The 16,401-nt window shown below is 38.9% G+C and overlaps 1 protein-coding gene across 8 annotated transcripts in view; it reads right to left on the bottom strand.

The window, feature by feature from the left end:
* VTI1A (vesicle transport through interaction with t-SNAREs 1A) overlaps positions 1-16,401 on the bottom strand; it is a 249,224-nt gene that overhangs the window by 51,591 nt on the left and 181,232 nt on the right. Inside the window, exon 9 of one of the 8 annotated variants that reach the window (XM_015288707.4) lies at positions 486-6,900. The exons of 6 other annotated variants lie outside the window; for them this stretch is intronic. In XM_015288707.4, the coding sequence (XP_015144193.2) occupies positions 6,795-6,900 (106 nt within the window). In that variant the 3' untranslated portion in view covers positions 486-6,794. Of the gene's footprint in view, positions 1-485; positions 6,901-16,401 lie in introns of those variants that run through there. One more of the 8 variants, XM_015288701.4, reaches the window with a different exon arrangement.

Below are 16,401 nucleotides of genomic sequence, written 5' to 3'. Positions count from 1 at the left end.
AAAGGCTATATAACTAATTACTAATCCCTTGAGCTGTCTGGGCTGTACAGATGGCACCGTCATATACTATTTATTTGTTTGGGTGAAATTCTGTATCAAAATATTTCAGCAGATCTGCAGTGATCTGGCAAGATACTACAGGGATGGATGACTTAGATATGCCACAGATCAGACAGATCTTCTTAGCAAGTTTATGACAAAAAAAAATGTTAAAACATATGAAGCTATTATCAAAAAGCAAAATATGCTGCAGATTTCTGATTTTTTTTAATTTTATTTAAGAAAGACATATGAAGAAACAATGTTGTAAAGTCTTAATTTTTCATCAGCTAGCTGTATTCCTAATTATTCCTATATTTTATCCTCCACAGATGCCAAAGATAAAATAGAAACATAATTAAATGAACAGCAACGAGAAGTCCTGAACCTAAATGTGTCTAAGATAACCTAGTTTTTGGAATCTAAACAAACCTCTCTTTAAACATTTCTTCTGCTTTGTGCCACACTTGGAAGCATCTTCATTTCCACGTGAAAATCGCAAAATTGAATCCCTGACACCAATGTGACTAAGACCTCAAGAGCTTTTCTTCCTTAAAATGTACAATCATTTCTCACTAGCTGACACTAGCTGTTGACCTGTGTGATTTGTTATCTTCGACATAAAGTACACAAAAAGCTTTAGAAATTCCACATACAGGACCATCTGGTTAGTGTTACCCCATTTATTCCACTCTTTTTCCATGAAATGTTTGAACCAGAAGTATACGAAACACTAATAATAAGTAGAATGTTCAACAAATGTTAATGACTGACTATAACATCACATTTTTCATTCTAAATTCCTCATGGAAGCAATCCGTGTGTTTTTAAAAATCTTCACCATTAGAGAATTTTCTCACTGGCCTGATATTTTTCGTTCTCATAATACTTGGAAGTGATGTGTGTGTAGAATTCAAACACGGGGAGATAAAAAACGGTATACATTTTACTTCTCCATCCCTCGCACATGCTTATGACCTGCGATAAGGCTATGTCTCTATAGCTCAATGCGTTGAATGGGGAAAGAATGTGCTGGCTTTCCAGTGCGTGACAAATAATACTCTGTGTAGGAACTTTCCTCAAGCTCAGACATGACAATGGGTAGGAAACCATCTTCTCATCCTACAAGATTCCAAGAGTTCAAAAGTTTTCCAAGCATAAATGAACCTGCAAACCAATTGTTTTTACATAATAAAGCATAGAAGAAATTAGCACACACTCATTCCACTCCAGAAAAAGCAAAAGCCCTTTAATAATCATGCTTCTTTGCTATTTAGACAGAAAATTCACATTTCACACATCACCTGAATTTTATATCTATTGACTCTCCCAGCAAAGGCATCTCAGTGTCATTTGTTGTAATTACTCAATTCCAAATTCAGGTTATTCGTAGAAGCAGGCATTTGGATCTGTTCCTCACAGCTCCCTGAAGCATGGCCACATAACTATTCAGATAGATGAGAAAAGGTAATGGACAATAGGTGCATATATGTAGGTCACTCTGAAAGTAATGCCTCCTATTTATTTCTATGGAAGCTACAACAGATACAACCAGCACAATAACACTGTTTGATAGAGAAAATTCTCAGCTACAAAATACTGTTTTTTCAATGTTGTCACCACCATTAGCTGTGCATTTTCACCTGTGATGAAGAAGAAACTGAGTGACAGGCTTGTAAAAATCCACACCAGTGGAGGTGATACACTGTTTTGCAGCTGCTGTGATGGAATCATTGCTGGGAAAGTGATGCCAACACAGCCCACTTTTATCCCTAACAGATGGAAGTCAGAAGGCACCAGACTATCTGGTGGATGTGGTAGGACAATTCAGCCAAGACTGGCAACGTCTTCAAACAGTCTTCAAACTGGTATGGGCCGTGGCACTATTGAGTTGCAAGAGAAAAACTGACTTCATCTCTGGCTTCTGAAAGTTTAAGCTTGTAGTGATGACACTATATCTTGTCACTGGTAATGATACGCTCCAGGAAAGCATCACCTTCAGTCTCACATTGGTTCAATAGGTCCTGACAAACCTGCCTACAGTGTTCTTTCTGTTCCTGTGGGAGCATTCCCAGGACCTACCTGGAGCAAACTCTGCAATATGCCGACATTGCCACCATTGCTTCCAAGCACTGAAGCTGACATTCAGCTCTGTACACAGTTTCCCGGTTATAATGCGCCAGTTCACGTGGATGAACTGACTGAGATGCTCTTCATATTCTGGTGTGACAGCTGTGCATGGCCATCTGGAAAGTGAGTTGCCTTTCATGTCACTGTTACCACTACTGAAATGCACCACCCACCACCTCACTGTGCTGACATTCACTGTTTGGTCTCCATAAATGTTCAGCAAACACTGATGAATGTCAGAGGGTGCAACTTTCTTCTGCATGGAGGAATTCAATGACCTTTGCTTCATACATACTTCCACATCAGGTTCCATTCTGTCAGACTGCCCTTCTGCTGCCATCTGTTGTACAGTAACAGAATATAATGGAATAATTGCAGGAAGGTTCAACCTCTAGTGCCGTGCCACCAACATTCACCTCAGACATCACCGGCCAATATAATAAAATAGGAGGCATTACTTTCAGAGCAGCTCTCAAACATCTCTTTCTCTCCCATTTTGACCAGAAACTCTGCTTTTGTCAAAAGTAGAAGGAAAAAGGACAATGGCAGTGTCGTGCAGTTGATTTCTGGGGAGGTCTAAAGATCTCACCCTACTTTTGCTGGAATGCTACTGTGCTGGTCTGTGAATGCAGATCACAGAGGGTTCTCCAGCCTCACTAATTCAGAGCAGTGAGAGCTGAAGGTTGGGTATGCTGTCTCCCTAGTCTGCTGGACTGAAGGCCAGAGAGTTTCCTGGAGCAGAGGCTTCCTGGGCCTTAAGAAGGGGATTCTTTCTGCACAGGATCATTAAGGGTTTTGCTTTGTTTTTAATATTAGCCTTTGCTCTTGCAATTGGTTTTTAAGTTGTAAGAATCAGGCATCTACTGACATAAAAGCCAGAAAGAGAAACTAATGAGCCTCAGCTCAGCTTATTCTAGCAGACTCATCTCAAGCTTTTCAGTACCTCTCCAGACTCTCCATTCCAGTCTGAAAATTGAGCTAAAGCTCTTGTTGGAGAGTGATGCTGCTGGGCGTATCAGCCAATGCCTGGGATACAACAGCTATTGCAGGGCAAGTGAGTTGTGGGAGCACAGTTATAGCCTCCAACACACTGTTAGGCAACAAGTGACTGGCTGAGTCAAGGATGGCCCTGGAATTTTTGTGAAATTGCAACATATCGAATAGAGGTTGACGCCCTTGAATTCATGTGTATAATAGAAATGGATACAAGATGCATTTCAGGAGAGAAATATATTTTAGGACCCCATTCATGCTCATCATGTCAGTGAACACTCTATAATCTATTTTCATTTTTGCAACAAAATAAAGTGCCACATTCCTGAGCCAGCAGTACCTCCTCACTGAGTCTATGAATGTAGCAAGTGGAAAGTAGGGAAAAGATGATGAATGGCTTGAGAAAATTCTAAGCAACTTAGTTTCCTTTCATATCATCTCAGGTTCATCCATTCAAACACTATTATAGATTAAAGAGCTATAACGAATTTTGTCATGGCTGGGGAGGTTTGGTTTGAAGCAACAACACTAAGTTTGATTCAAGAATAATCTATTGCAACCTATAATAGTAGTATGCCAGCTTTTTTAAATTAACTGACCACAACCAGCAAACATCTATTAACATGGTGACTGTGTGGGGATACAAAGATATGCAGTGTCTGTGCAGCTGTACTAAAGTATTTTTAAAAGGAAGAAAAAAAAAATAATAAAGAGAACGGCAGCCTCCTCCTCCCCAACTGGTCACTAAGACAATGAACTCATTCAATCTTTACAATCCTTTGTGCTCCTTTATAGGAATATTCCACCAATTTCCAGAAATTATAGCCAGTGGTTGACTTAATATGATTTGTGCACTAAAGAAATGACAGTGTTCACAACAGGGCTAAACACTGCATTCAGTCAGTGATTAGCACAACCTTGTGTATATGTCGCATCAAAATCATCATACAGCTTTGCAATTGATTACGAAATCTTTTGTTTGCATAGACAGTAATAAGGCCACTCTGACACCCAAATATCCAGACACTGCTTACAATTCACTGTTAAATTCATCCATTCACTAGCATTGACACCAACCTTTTCTAATTTCTCATCCTAACAAACTGCAGATGTGTCTTTTGTGTTGGAGGCAGAAAGAAAAGACTTCAAGAATGACCTTCAAAATAGCAATGTGGCTATGAGCTGGCAGTGGCCACAAGAGCAGCAGTGCTGGCTGTGCTCTCTGCAAGAGGAATGGAAGAAACAGTGCATCCCAATGGCCTCCACTGATAGAGGAGGGAAGAGATGAGGTCAAGCTAAGCCCCAGATCTCTCACACAAGACAGAATTACGCTACTATTGCCTTTGCATCAATAACAGACGGTTCCTATAAGAATACAGCATATCCTCAGTGTGGCCAAAAGTTATGCTTTTTCAGATTTAGAGGAATATAGTTGCCTAAGGATAGATGTGTGCTTTGCTATAAGGCTGCCTGGTAGTAAACATCCTTTTAAAGGAGCCAGTATTTTTTTTTCAAAAGCAAATAATGAAAACTGTACATCTGAACACACAATGAAAACAGTGTTTTTAAGCACAATGAGTAATTTTTTAAGCTGAATTTTAAACGATTAGGACGGATCGACAAACCAACAAGTCCATCCTAGTAAGAGTAACAACAACTCCCAGTGACTTTTTTCCTCTAAGCAGGAAAATATACATTAGTCCTGTTTGCTTAGAATAAAGTACAAGGACATTCTTCTGGCACAGGCAATATAACTCTTCACCTCAAAGGTAGATGCCAGGCTTAGAAGATTTCTAGCAGTAATTCCCGAGTTTCAGAAAGCAACTGTGAGGAGCTGGTTATGATAGGGATGCATACAAAGCCATCCATACAATGCGCTCCTTCCTTCTGCTTATTGAAAGAGAAGCTTTGGAAAAGATTGAAGAATATTTTTGATGCTATCATTTTTCTTTGCTCATCGCTTTGACCATTGTCACTCCTCTTTGCTGTAGTTTCCCCTTTTCTGTCATATAAACATAATCTACTTGCTTTTTCTTTCAAAGCACTCTCAGCCTAATCCCCTCCCAGCCCATTCTCATTCATTTATTCAGAGGGGAGAACTCCCACCTCCAGCCAGCCCCTGACAGTAGGCTCCATCACCCATTTGTTACCTTTTCAAGCAAGGATCTTTGTGCTTTCTCCCCTGCTGCCCCCATGCTTGGGTAGATCTCCTTCTTCATGTCCACAAAGCTGCCTTGTTATCCTCCTTCAATACCCCTCTCAAGCCTCCTCTTAACTCTAATACCAAAAAAAAAAAAAAAAAAGAAGCTTGACAATGACTATACTGCTGTAATACTGAGCCCAACACCTGTAAAGCCAACCTTCTTATTCAGTCCTTGTGCTTCCCAATCTACTTCCATTCACCTGTTGTCTCCTGTCTTTGGGTTCAAAGGCTACCGCAAGGGAATGAGCTTAATTAGCCTGAATTACTCTGCATTTGCTGAAAATGCATATTGCTGTCAGCTGACACAAGGCAACTTGTTACCCTGAGAAAGTATCTCTATACATCTGAGCCATCTGGATGTAAATTCCCTGGAGAGGGGAACTTTTTGCTCTGTATTTTCACGCTGCCTAGTATTCCTTATCCTAGCTATTTCATAGAACAAAACATTGCTGGATATATAACATGGATTGTGTTTGCTCTTCTAGACGCCTATTTGTGTGTGTTACCATAGCTTGGAAGCCTGAGTACGTAGAGAGAAGACATAAAGTTTACTAAACAGTTGAATGAAATATGGATCAGCTTCTGAGAGTATTGAACATATGGCTTGTATTTAAAGACAAATAACATTCAGACCAAATTCTGGTCTAATAAATATTTAGTAAGCTGGGTGATAGACATATACAGCTACAAACTACTTGGTTACCCATCCATTAATACAGCCACCATGACTAGGGACTTAATAAAACTCAATTTTAATAGCAACATCATCTCTCTCTTTGGTTGCTGCTCCTACTGCCTCTTCTCCCATTTTGTAGGAAAAAGGATAGAGCAGCACCCCCAGTCTGACCAGTTTCATGGGCACCACCTAGACCTCCGGTTAGTAAGGAGTGATATTATTTACAAAGCTAGACTGTATTTTATAAGTGTTTTTTTTCAAGCCATACTGACAGAAGGGGGTTGGTACTGTACTGTACAGGCGTTAGCTAAATGGGAATATCAAGCGTCTGCACTGTTCTAAGTATGGAAGCACATCTTTGATACAAACCATCACCCCCACTTGAAATCTACCATTTAGGTAAAAAGAAAAAAAAAATCATTTGAAAAGCAAAACGCTCAATCTTTATCTTTGTGCTTGTTTATTGCCTAGAGATGATTAGCCTTGCCATTGCCTAAAAATTCCATTTAGAAAAGTGTGGGATCAGTTTCTTTCTTGCTTTAAAAAAAAAAAAAAAACCAACACAAAAACAACCAATTTTTACAAGTGGAAAAAATCCCACCGAGGCTGCAGGGTAATGTTTTTCATTAACCGGAACGCACATTTTCAGAAGTAAAGCTGTGTGCTTTTTATTTCCTGGCATTAACTAACAGAATATTGTATATAATTTTCTTTAAATTACTCCCCAGATAATGGCATTGCTGTTTCTATATATCAATGAATATTGCCAACCTGTTTGTTTTTTAACAACAAAGAGAGAAGTCCAAAGCCCATTGCTGCAAGCCATATTTTCAATCCCTGTCTTCTCCATAGTTTTGAACTGTAAAAAAAAGAAAATCTTTTTCTAGAACTTAATATAGAAAATTTGGCATGACCAAAACAGTTTCAAAACCTGATCTTCAAATGAAAGTGCAAAATGAATTTGAAACTGAAAATGAAGTAACACTTGTTTTAGTAAACAGCAATTTGTACAGATAAGGTTATTCACACAGGAGCTCAACGCATTTTTTTTTCCCATCTGTATTATTTCCAAGATGGATCCAAATTCCATGAAAAGTAAAATTGAATAAACAAGGGTATCTGTGTATTTAAAAATCAATTCTTTTTTTTATTATCCCACCTAATACTAAATCAGCACAATGCAATTGCCATTTTCAGGAAGTCTTACAAAGTTTGAACGAGACAGTGTACTTCATTACAAAAGATAAAAGTTTCTTCTTCCCTACTGTGAATACAGGTAATTTCAGAAGCTGCGGCTTATAATTATTCACTGCTGAAAGGCTTTTAAAAGGTCCACATTGAAAACAGTGACCCCCAGCTTCCCCTCAGAATGAATGGAGGGAAAAATTCTCATTTTGCTGGAATGCTGGTTGATAACTGTTAGGCAAAACATGCATTTCTTCATTACAGTGCAGTCTACAGGTTCATTTAAATAACAATAACATCCGGCATAAAAGTCACAAAAGAATTATCTGGCAATTTCATTATGTTGAAATGCATTATTAGTGCTAACAATGGGCACCTCAAGTAAATAAATGAATGCCTTTTATTGGCAGCATTACTTCCAATTATATTAGCTTTCTGGAATATCAAACTTCATAATTCAACATCTTGGTCAAGAGTGCTTGCTTGTTTAACTTTTGAACTAGAATTGGCATTTTAATACGTCTCTCCAGTTTTGTCCTCCTTTTCCCACCACCCCCAGGAAAGTACAAGAATACACTGCCCGAGCACAGGCAGCAGTATGTTGTCTTCCTGTAAGATACTAAAAGAGTTTCATGCTGTCATTATTTTTCATGCACAAATAAACCTCAAATCTGGAAATTAGATTTCTTTTTTTGCTATAGATATCCAGCCAGTATTTGTAAATTGCACCAATAGTATACAAAATGCATCAACAGACTTTTCTGACCTGCTATTCACACAGATCTCACAGTAAAATTTAACGTTTTTGAGGCTAATTATAGGAGGAGGATCCAATCTGTCTCAAGAGATCCCAACTTAATTCGTTACCATTAAGATACAAATTACAGCATGAGAGGTATACAGCCTCTGGGCCTGATACAGTGTCAAAAAACACATGATGACTGCTAGTGCTCACTTTGGAAGTGTTCACAATGCACATCCTGAAACAGGTCCATGAGGAGCTGCACTGGCTACCAGAGATCTCACTGCACTGAATTTTGCAGAGCATCCCAATTGCTCATGTAGTTTTTGGCATAGAAATTGCGCCTGGCTCCCTCAGCTCTATTTAGATGGGGCTCATCCTCACTCCAGATTTTTCATCCCACTGTTAGCCATCTAGCTGGAAGCAGCGTGGCATCCAGACATGACACACTTTAGTGTGGTCCCTACCAACAAGGGATTTGACTGTGTCCACGAATGAGGCTGTACTACTGAATGCAAAGCTCTCACACAGCTCTCTTCTGGTGATGCTTCCTGGTCGAGCATTCTGCAACAAATTTCCCATTGCTGCTTTTCAGATGCCTCATCACCCTCTGCCATGCCACACCTGCCATGTTCCCTTTGTGTCACATTTCTGTCCCCGCAGCAGAGCTGATGCCGCAGAAGGGCTGGCTCAGCACAAAGCTTGGCGGTTCAGCTTATATCACCTACAACATTAAGTTTGATTTAGGTCTTCATACTTAAATGACTGAAAGGCACACCTCCACGCTCGATTTTGTCAGGTGTGCTGGAGGGTTGGTAACCTCAGGCAGATGGATGTGATGGACAGCAAAGAGATGGTAATGACTTACCATGGCTGGATTTCCTGCCATACATCTGTCAGTATCCTACATCTACTGAGTTTGTTAGTCACTTCTTCACATCCAAGATATCCACTTAAGAGTACACCCAAAAATAAATCACTTCAGTTGAACATGGCAGACTTGGCTGAGCCTAAAGAAAGAGCTCTTCACAATGAAGTGAATGCAACCAAACTGTGAAGCATAACTAGTGTAAGGATATTTATAACTTTAACACAAAGTTGATCCTAAAAATGGGTGGAAACTAGTTGGATATGCTGAACCAGAGAGCAGCTTTAAAACACAGATATACTAAAATGATCCTTTCTTTTATAGTTGTATAGCAAGGATGTAGCTTGCAATTTGACAAAATTTACTAATTTTCACACACGTGCAAGAGAAAAGAAATGCTGCTCTATTCAATAGTAGCTATACTGCTCCTATGACCATACATGGCCTGGCAAAATATGAAACTGAAGTGACTGCAGTGTTTATAATGCAAAACAGAAGTCAATCTCCTAATTAAGGCAACATATCTAGATACAGGAAATCAAGGTTCAGTTCTGTGTTGTAATGCATCTCTGCATTACCTTTGGTGAGTTACAAGCTGTGCCTCCAGAGTGCATGACAGAGATAACACCACCACTTTATCCCATTCTTTGTCTTGACAACCAAGATTATTAACTCATCAGTGTAGAGAATTTCTCTTAATTTGTGTTTACACAATGATTTGTACAACATGGCCCTAATTTCAGATGGAGACTCTGTTCACCACTATACTTCTAAATAAAGTCTGGCTAGATTTCTTCAAGTCTACAGAGCCAAATTACTGCAATTCATTTAAACAAATTGAAGATGGCTTCTATATGGGAAGATACAGAAGGATGGAGTACATGATCAGTAACGGGGAGTTTCTTGTGCTGTTAATCCAATTCCAGAGTGACTGCTGGGAATCTTCTTTACTCAGAACAGCCGTTCATTATGTAGAGAGTCTACATAGAACTGCTGAGGACAGAAACAATGAACTAGTGTCATGGTTAAGCTATCTTTACTTTTATAATTGGTGCATTTCAAATGTATAATAGAGAAGTCTCTCAACTCAGAACCACTGGATCAGAAGCACTATGTTTTTTTTAATACTACAGGACAGTGCCACAAACATCCAGTAGATAAAAAGGTAAGTTTATCTGTAAAAGTATTTATAAACATCGTACAAATGAGGCAAGAAGTAAATAGCAGGGAATAGCAGTCTGTGGCATCTCCAACAAGTGATACTGGAAACCAAAAAGCAATTTGGCCCTCTCAAATGCTGGCAGTAAATACAGCCGAGTAATATGTTTCTACAGCTCTCATTCTACACATGTGATCTCACCCTCAGGTCTGTAGCCAAATATGAGAAAAAGAAGTAAGCTGCAGAAACATGTGAGAAAGAAATCCCAAATAGCAGGCCATTCTCCTACCCCTGTTGCTATGTGGCACAGAGACAATGTTAGCAATGGAAATTCTGCTGCAGGCAGCCAAAAATTCACAGAGAAGAAGAATCAAAGCAGCAACAGACCTGCAAAGCTCAAGACGTTCCTACAGCCAGAGATACAGCCTGTCCTCGGTTATTCTCCGCAGGCAGACTTGCTCTAGCATTTATTTTTTTCTGTAAGCATAAAAAATGGTTCATTGCTCCTGACTTCAGCACAATTTTGATCTAATGTACAAATTGCTAGACAGTCCCACACTAGAGATCAGTATCATCCAAATACTGCCCGGCGTTCCGATAAAGCATTAACATAGTGCTCTGACCAGTTATTAATGGAAGCTTTCTCAGTTATTACAACCATCATGTCAAAACTCAAGCCAAAGGAATTTACCCAGGCTCTGTCCAAGGAATATGACACAGGAATGTAAGACACATATGGCAAAGATTTAACGTATGCGATGACTGCTAGGCAAGCGATGTTTTTATTGTCCAAGAAACAATGGCACATTCAAATCCGGTATAAGTAAAGAGTGAATAATGATGTTAGATCCTCGCACCATGAGGGAAATACAGAAGAAAATTTGTTGCAAATTCAGTCTGTCTGTGAACTAAGTAAAATGATACAGAAGACAGGCTGACCATCGGGAGTCCAACTGCTTTCAGGAAGAGGGGACTGGTATTTTTTTTATTGCCAGCAATTTTCTAATGGGCTGTTGACAGTCACAGATGTTCTTACACCTCAAACGGCTGGGGGTTCTCAAAAACTCACCAAGTGGCCAAGCGTCACGTTCTGACTGGCTTTTACTTGCCTTTGCAGTTCTGACTACTGAGCATCAGTCAATGCTTTATGTCTTTGCTGCTAGTAGTTGCTAGCTCAATGAAAATGTTTTCACACACGAGTAATGGTAGCTTGCCTTTGCCTTGCTCTTCAGGTAAACTCTGCAGCCTGAGAGTTGCTATCAGACAATCACTGTTATCATTCACATATATTTCTTCACATTATAGGGACACCCTGGTCTTTGTCTATTATTGCAAATGAAAGCATTTGCTGAGAAAGCTACTAGAACAAGACGTAAATGCATGTTTATAGACACCGCTTTGGCTTTTTTTTCCTCAAATAAACAAGAGTAAATTCAGAATTTTCCTGGACAACATCAGAAGCCAATCTGTATTAGTCTCAAAAATCAATTGGGCACTGCTCCTTTTGTCTAGCTGCGTGCTCTGATCTATGGAAGGAAAAAGGTCATACACACTCTCTCCACAACTTGAGGGTCTGAAAATGCCTTAGTTATTTTCCCATGAAAGTCCGTGCCATCTGATTTTGATAGAAAAAAAATCTTGAAATTTACGTGGGACTTTTTAGAGGCCTTTTTATATGGGAATCATGAAATTCTTAAGTATTACTTAAGTAATAATACTTAATACTTAAGCATTCTTAAGTATTAATTCTTAAGTATTAACTTCTAGTTAGCTTACACTATAGGAATAGCAGTTTGCTATCAACTGGTCCCTCCCAGGTTTTCTCTCTCTGAACTAAGATGTATCTGAACTTCATAACATCACCTGCATTGTTTCATCTTCTCAGCAAAATGGTATTCTAAAATATGTTCCCTTTTAAATGAGATGTATTTGATAGTTTGATTTGTTTTCAATCATCTAATATAGAAGGAATGCACTGATAATGACAACACGAGTATTTGAAGATGCCTTTCATTTAAAGATTTTAAATTTAAGATCTCCCAACACTCTGTGAGAATTATTATTGTCATCAAAACAGAATGAATGAATGGGATTTCCAAAAGCTTCCCCCTTCCTACTGTGCTGTGAAGCATTTTTCATAAAGGAGCCATCCCGTCACTCCCTGTACTATTAGCTCTTTCTTCCTTTGCAGGGAATCTCAACCCAAAATGGAGATGAGATGACAACACAGAAGGTTAATCAGACCAGTATTCAAAATGGAGGTTGCGGTCAGATGTAGAAACAATGTATCAGAGCTCTCTGATGCCATCCAGCATCACTGTGTGATGTACTGTTACTCCTTTAGCATCGTTTAATAGATAGGGTAAACATCACAAAACACACTTTTGATTAAAAAAAAAACAAAAACAAACCCACAAGCTTTTGAAAAAAATAACCCTGTAAGACCTTTAGAGGTCCCTTCCAACTCTAGGGATTATATGATTCCTGTTACCCCCCCCAATATTCCTGTTACCCCCCAATATAACATTTTCTCTGTCTCTTTCTCTGTCACAAAGTTCCTTCCTTTTTTCTCCACACCTCATAAAAAGTAAATCATCCTCTAAAAAGCCAAGAAAAATTTTAAAGCAATATCTTCATTCTGAAGTCATGTAATGATTGGCTCTGTTCCAACTCTCATGCAGGAAATCTAGATAGCATCTAAATGGAAATGACATTTCTTGAAGAGAAGCTACTGTGTAGATCTAAAGGGTTCTTTCCTAAATAAGTAAGTGTTTTGATTTGAGATGACCTGTTCTACCAAGGCATTATTCCACCAAAACAATCAATAAAGAAAAATAGGGAAAAGCTTTGAAGAACTAGATCAGAATTTTCTCTACTTAAGACTTACCTCCATGAGCACCTGACTCACAAGCACACTCTAATTTTATATTCTTAACTCATGGCCTAGTGTGTTCTGTCAAAAAAGACAACTTTTTTTGGACAGACTTTTGAGTGGATAGCAAATCCAGAAGTCACAATGGGTATGTGGTCAGAGAGGAAGTCTTGACACACACAACAGCGTACAAAACTTGGATGACTGAAGTTGGATCCTGATGGTCTCCTGGAGGTTATCGTCCTTGCTTGAGAGGTGGCTGAGTGGGAAGTGAATCTACTTTTGAACAGCTGCAGTTTACGGCCCAGTATTTTACCGTAAATTGAAACCAATGTCAGGTTACACTAATATAACAGATTATAAACAGTGATGGAGGAACAAATGCACATCCCATTCAGCTATCACTGTGGTGGTAGTGCTAATTCCCCAAAGGAAGGCAGAATACACAGCAGGAGTAGAAACCACTTCAGCCACGCTGGCTTAATTTGCTGTTTAATGTGTCTATAAAACCCAGATATAATGCATGAATAAATCTGGTCTCCTTTGTGAATTGAGATAGAACACAGGGAAAAAAAATCAAAAAATAAAATGAATAACTGGAAGTTGAAAAAGGCTATAAAGTTTCAACCAAGTCAAGTTTTAAAATATGAAATGAATGAACAAGTACTCATCCCATAGACCACAAATATTGCATTGTCACTACCATCACTGCTTAAGGAGAAGTGATCCAGAGATGTGGAGATTACAAATGAGGCAAGGAGGACTACTGTAGGGACCCAGCCCAGAGATTAGATTAAAGCTTTGAGGAATAACCTCACTTCCTGCCCTCCAAAACCATAACTAGTAGTAATTTTTGAAGATGGATAGAACAGGTTAAAACAGACACACAAATCCATATTAACAGGTCTGGAGCATGGAGAGACGAGGGGCAGGAATCATGCTTGGCATTTCAAGGATATCAAGTCTAGATCACCAGAAAACACATGGCATCTACACATGTGATATATAGGTGGAATTTGGGCGCCTCTGTTTAAGATGGAGAATCAGACTTTTTGGAAGAGAGATGGAAAGCATTCCCTGCCCAGCCTTTCCTTGACGTGGTTCTCATGTTTAGCTGACATTTATGAATTCTATGCTTGGAAGCAGGTGCCTAAAAGATAGGTGTGGCAAATTTCCTTAAATGTTCATCATTAACCAGGAGGGAAGATTATCACCACATAAAACCTTTGGAAAGCAGGTGTCAGTAAAGCGTGCCTAAACGTACTGACATATAAATTATTTTCCTAGTGGATTTCATGAATTATATACTTACCAAACTTTTGAATTTATTTTAAGTTTAATTTTGCCAATGGTGAAGTGTCACTAGAAATGATATATAATTAGGACTAAACACAGGAAAAATAAAGACTTGAAGTTGAAAGTATCTGTGAAATCACAAGCGCCTGCTTTACTTAGCCTATAGAACTGTATTTGCAACGATACCAGAACAGTATAACTAGATGTGTTCAAAGAGTAAGGGACAAATAATAACTACTAAAATGCTATGCAACAGCTTAAAAATACTATCATTATGTTAAGGAAATGGATTCTCCTAGAACATTAAAACTGCCCATTAAATGAAAAAACTAATAATTGGTACTGCTGAGTTGTGACACTTCATAACCCATGTAGGAAAGTAGCAAATGAGATCTAGGGAAAATCACTGGGAGCAGAATTTAATTTGTACTCAATATTATATAGCCAACTACAGTCTAGAAAGCCACAGAAACAGATAATAATGGTAAGGTTCTTAAAGTCATGAAGGAAAGGAACTTCTGAAGCATGATTGAAACATATATTCTCAAACTACCTGACTGGGTTATGGTAGTGCATCATAATGCTCACTAAGAAGTGTATCGTATCAGCACACAACCTAATGAGCTTAAAGTCAATGCTTCTTTAATCTTAATGCTCTTGCACGGTTAAACATTCTCAACCACATGGTACGAGAGAGGGGAAGGAAGGTGGTACAAACATCAGCCCTGCTTGTTTTCTCACAGCTGATTTCCCCTGATTTTACTGCTGCTGAGTTTGTATAAAACAGAGACTAAGCCCAGTAAATCCCACAAGATCTTAAATTCTGATTATTAATATATTCTTTAATGAGGGATGGGTTGGAAAGAGCATGAGACAAAACCGGTGTAGGTGGAACTACTAAGAGACCAATGGCTTAAAAACCCCCTCTAGCTTTTCATGGATGGACTTGCTGATCAGCTAGCCGCATCCACATGTTGTAGAGAACTACTATGTTTCCTCCATGAGAATCTTTTATTTCTGTGTTGCTGTACTGGCCAGCAACAAGAAAGACAAAACTAAACCAAATATAACTTATATTTTTCCAGCAAAACTTCCAGAGTTAATGTAGCAGTAGTAACAGAAACACACTATTGTTGATTCAGCTAACATCCAGCGGTGTGGCTATGCCAGAGATAATAGACCACTGGCACCAGTACCAAGTCTGGCACTGACATTGATTTGGGTTTGTGCCAACCACAATATATAAAATATGGCAATAGATTCACCAAAGGTTCCCTACAAATGAATTATACCAGAAGGGCAATGCGAGCATGTAATATACCCCCTGTAGGATGTTTCAGTGAAATGACAATACCAAAAAGAGCTGTTGGAACTGGCAGACAGCTTTGTTGAATCAAGACTGGAAAGTGAGTGACACAGCTTAAGAAGTAGGCCATTGACTAAGCAGGGGGAAATGTCAGTCTGACAATAAGGTAATCACAGGAAACTATTGCAAACTCTCTCTTTGTTTGTATGTAAAAGCCACAGTGGTTTTGACAATGACCATCAATTTACTGGTCTGCTACAATATTTATGTCATCATCTTCCACTGAGCCACTGAATTAATTCATACTTATTTTTGAATGACACAGGCAGTGCCTGCTTGAATTAGCACAAGGTTGTGCCATCAATGGCTCTTAAGCTAATATTACTGCAACAAAACTAAAATCCTATTAAAAGGAGAAGATGTTCAGCAGTGAGTGCAAGAGATGAGTATTTACATACTAAATCTTATTAATAAACACTTCAGTGTACTGAGAAAACAAACAGATATTAGCTTGAAATATGTAAATGCTGAGTCTAAAACTGCTGATCCAGCATTAGGTGTCATAATCGATGGGAATTGTTTACACAGACTCCATTCCTTCCTTCAGTTACGCAAACAGATCCCGTGTAAACACTACTCTGAGCACATCGACGCATGGCCCCATTCCAGGCTGCTTGGAAATGCAGACAGTTCCAGCCTCAATGGCAATAACTTCCAACAGACAGAGCTCACAAAGCAGGACAAGGCAACCTGCACTGAAACTCCTCACTTGGGACATGTAACATGTGACAGTGGGCAAGGCAGTTTGACTCAGAAAGATTTTTTTCTGTTCCCATAAAGTCTGTTTTTCCCCCATCGCACACTGAGAATTACAGAAGAAAGTGAAAAGATGAATATTCTTAATTACTCCTATGGAAAAATCCTATAGGATC

Source organism: Gallus gallus, chromosome 6 (assembly GCF_016699485.2).
Source record: "Gallus gallus isolate bGalGal1 chromosome 6, bGalGal1.mat.broiler.GRCg7b, whole genome shotgun sequence".
Taxonomy (NCBI): domain Eukaryota; kingdom Metazoa; phylum Chordata; class Aves; order Galliformes; family Phasianidae; genus Gallus; species Gallus gallus.
The sequence above is the reverse complement of the archived record's forward strand: the minus strand, read 5'-3'. Positions and strand labels throughout refer to the sequence as shown.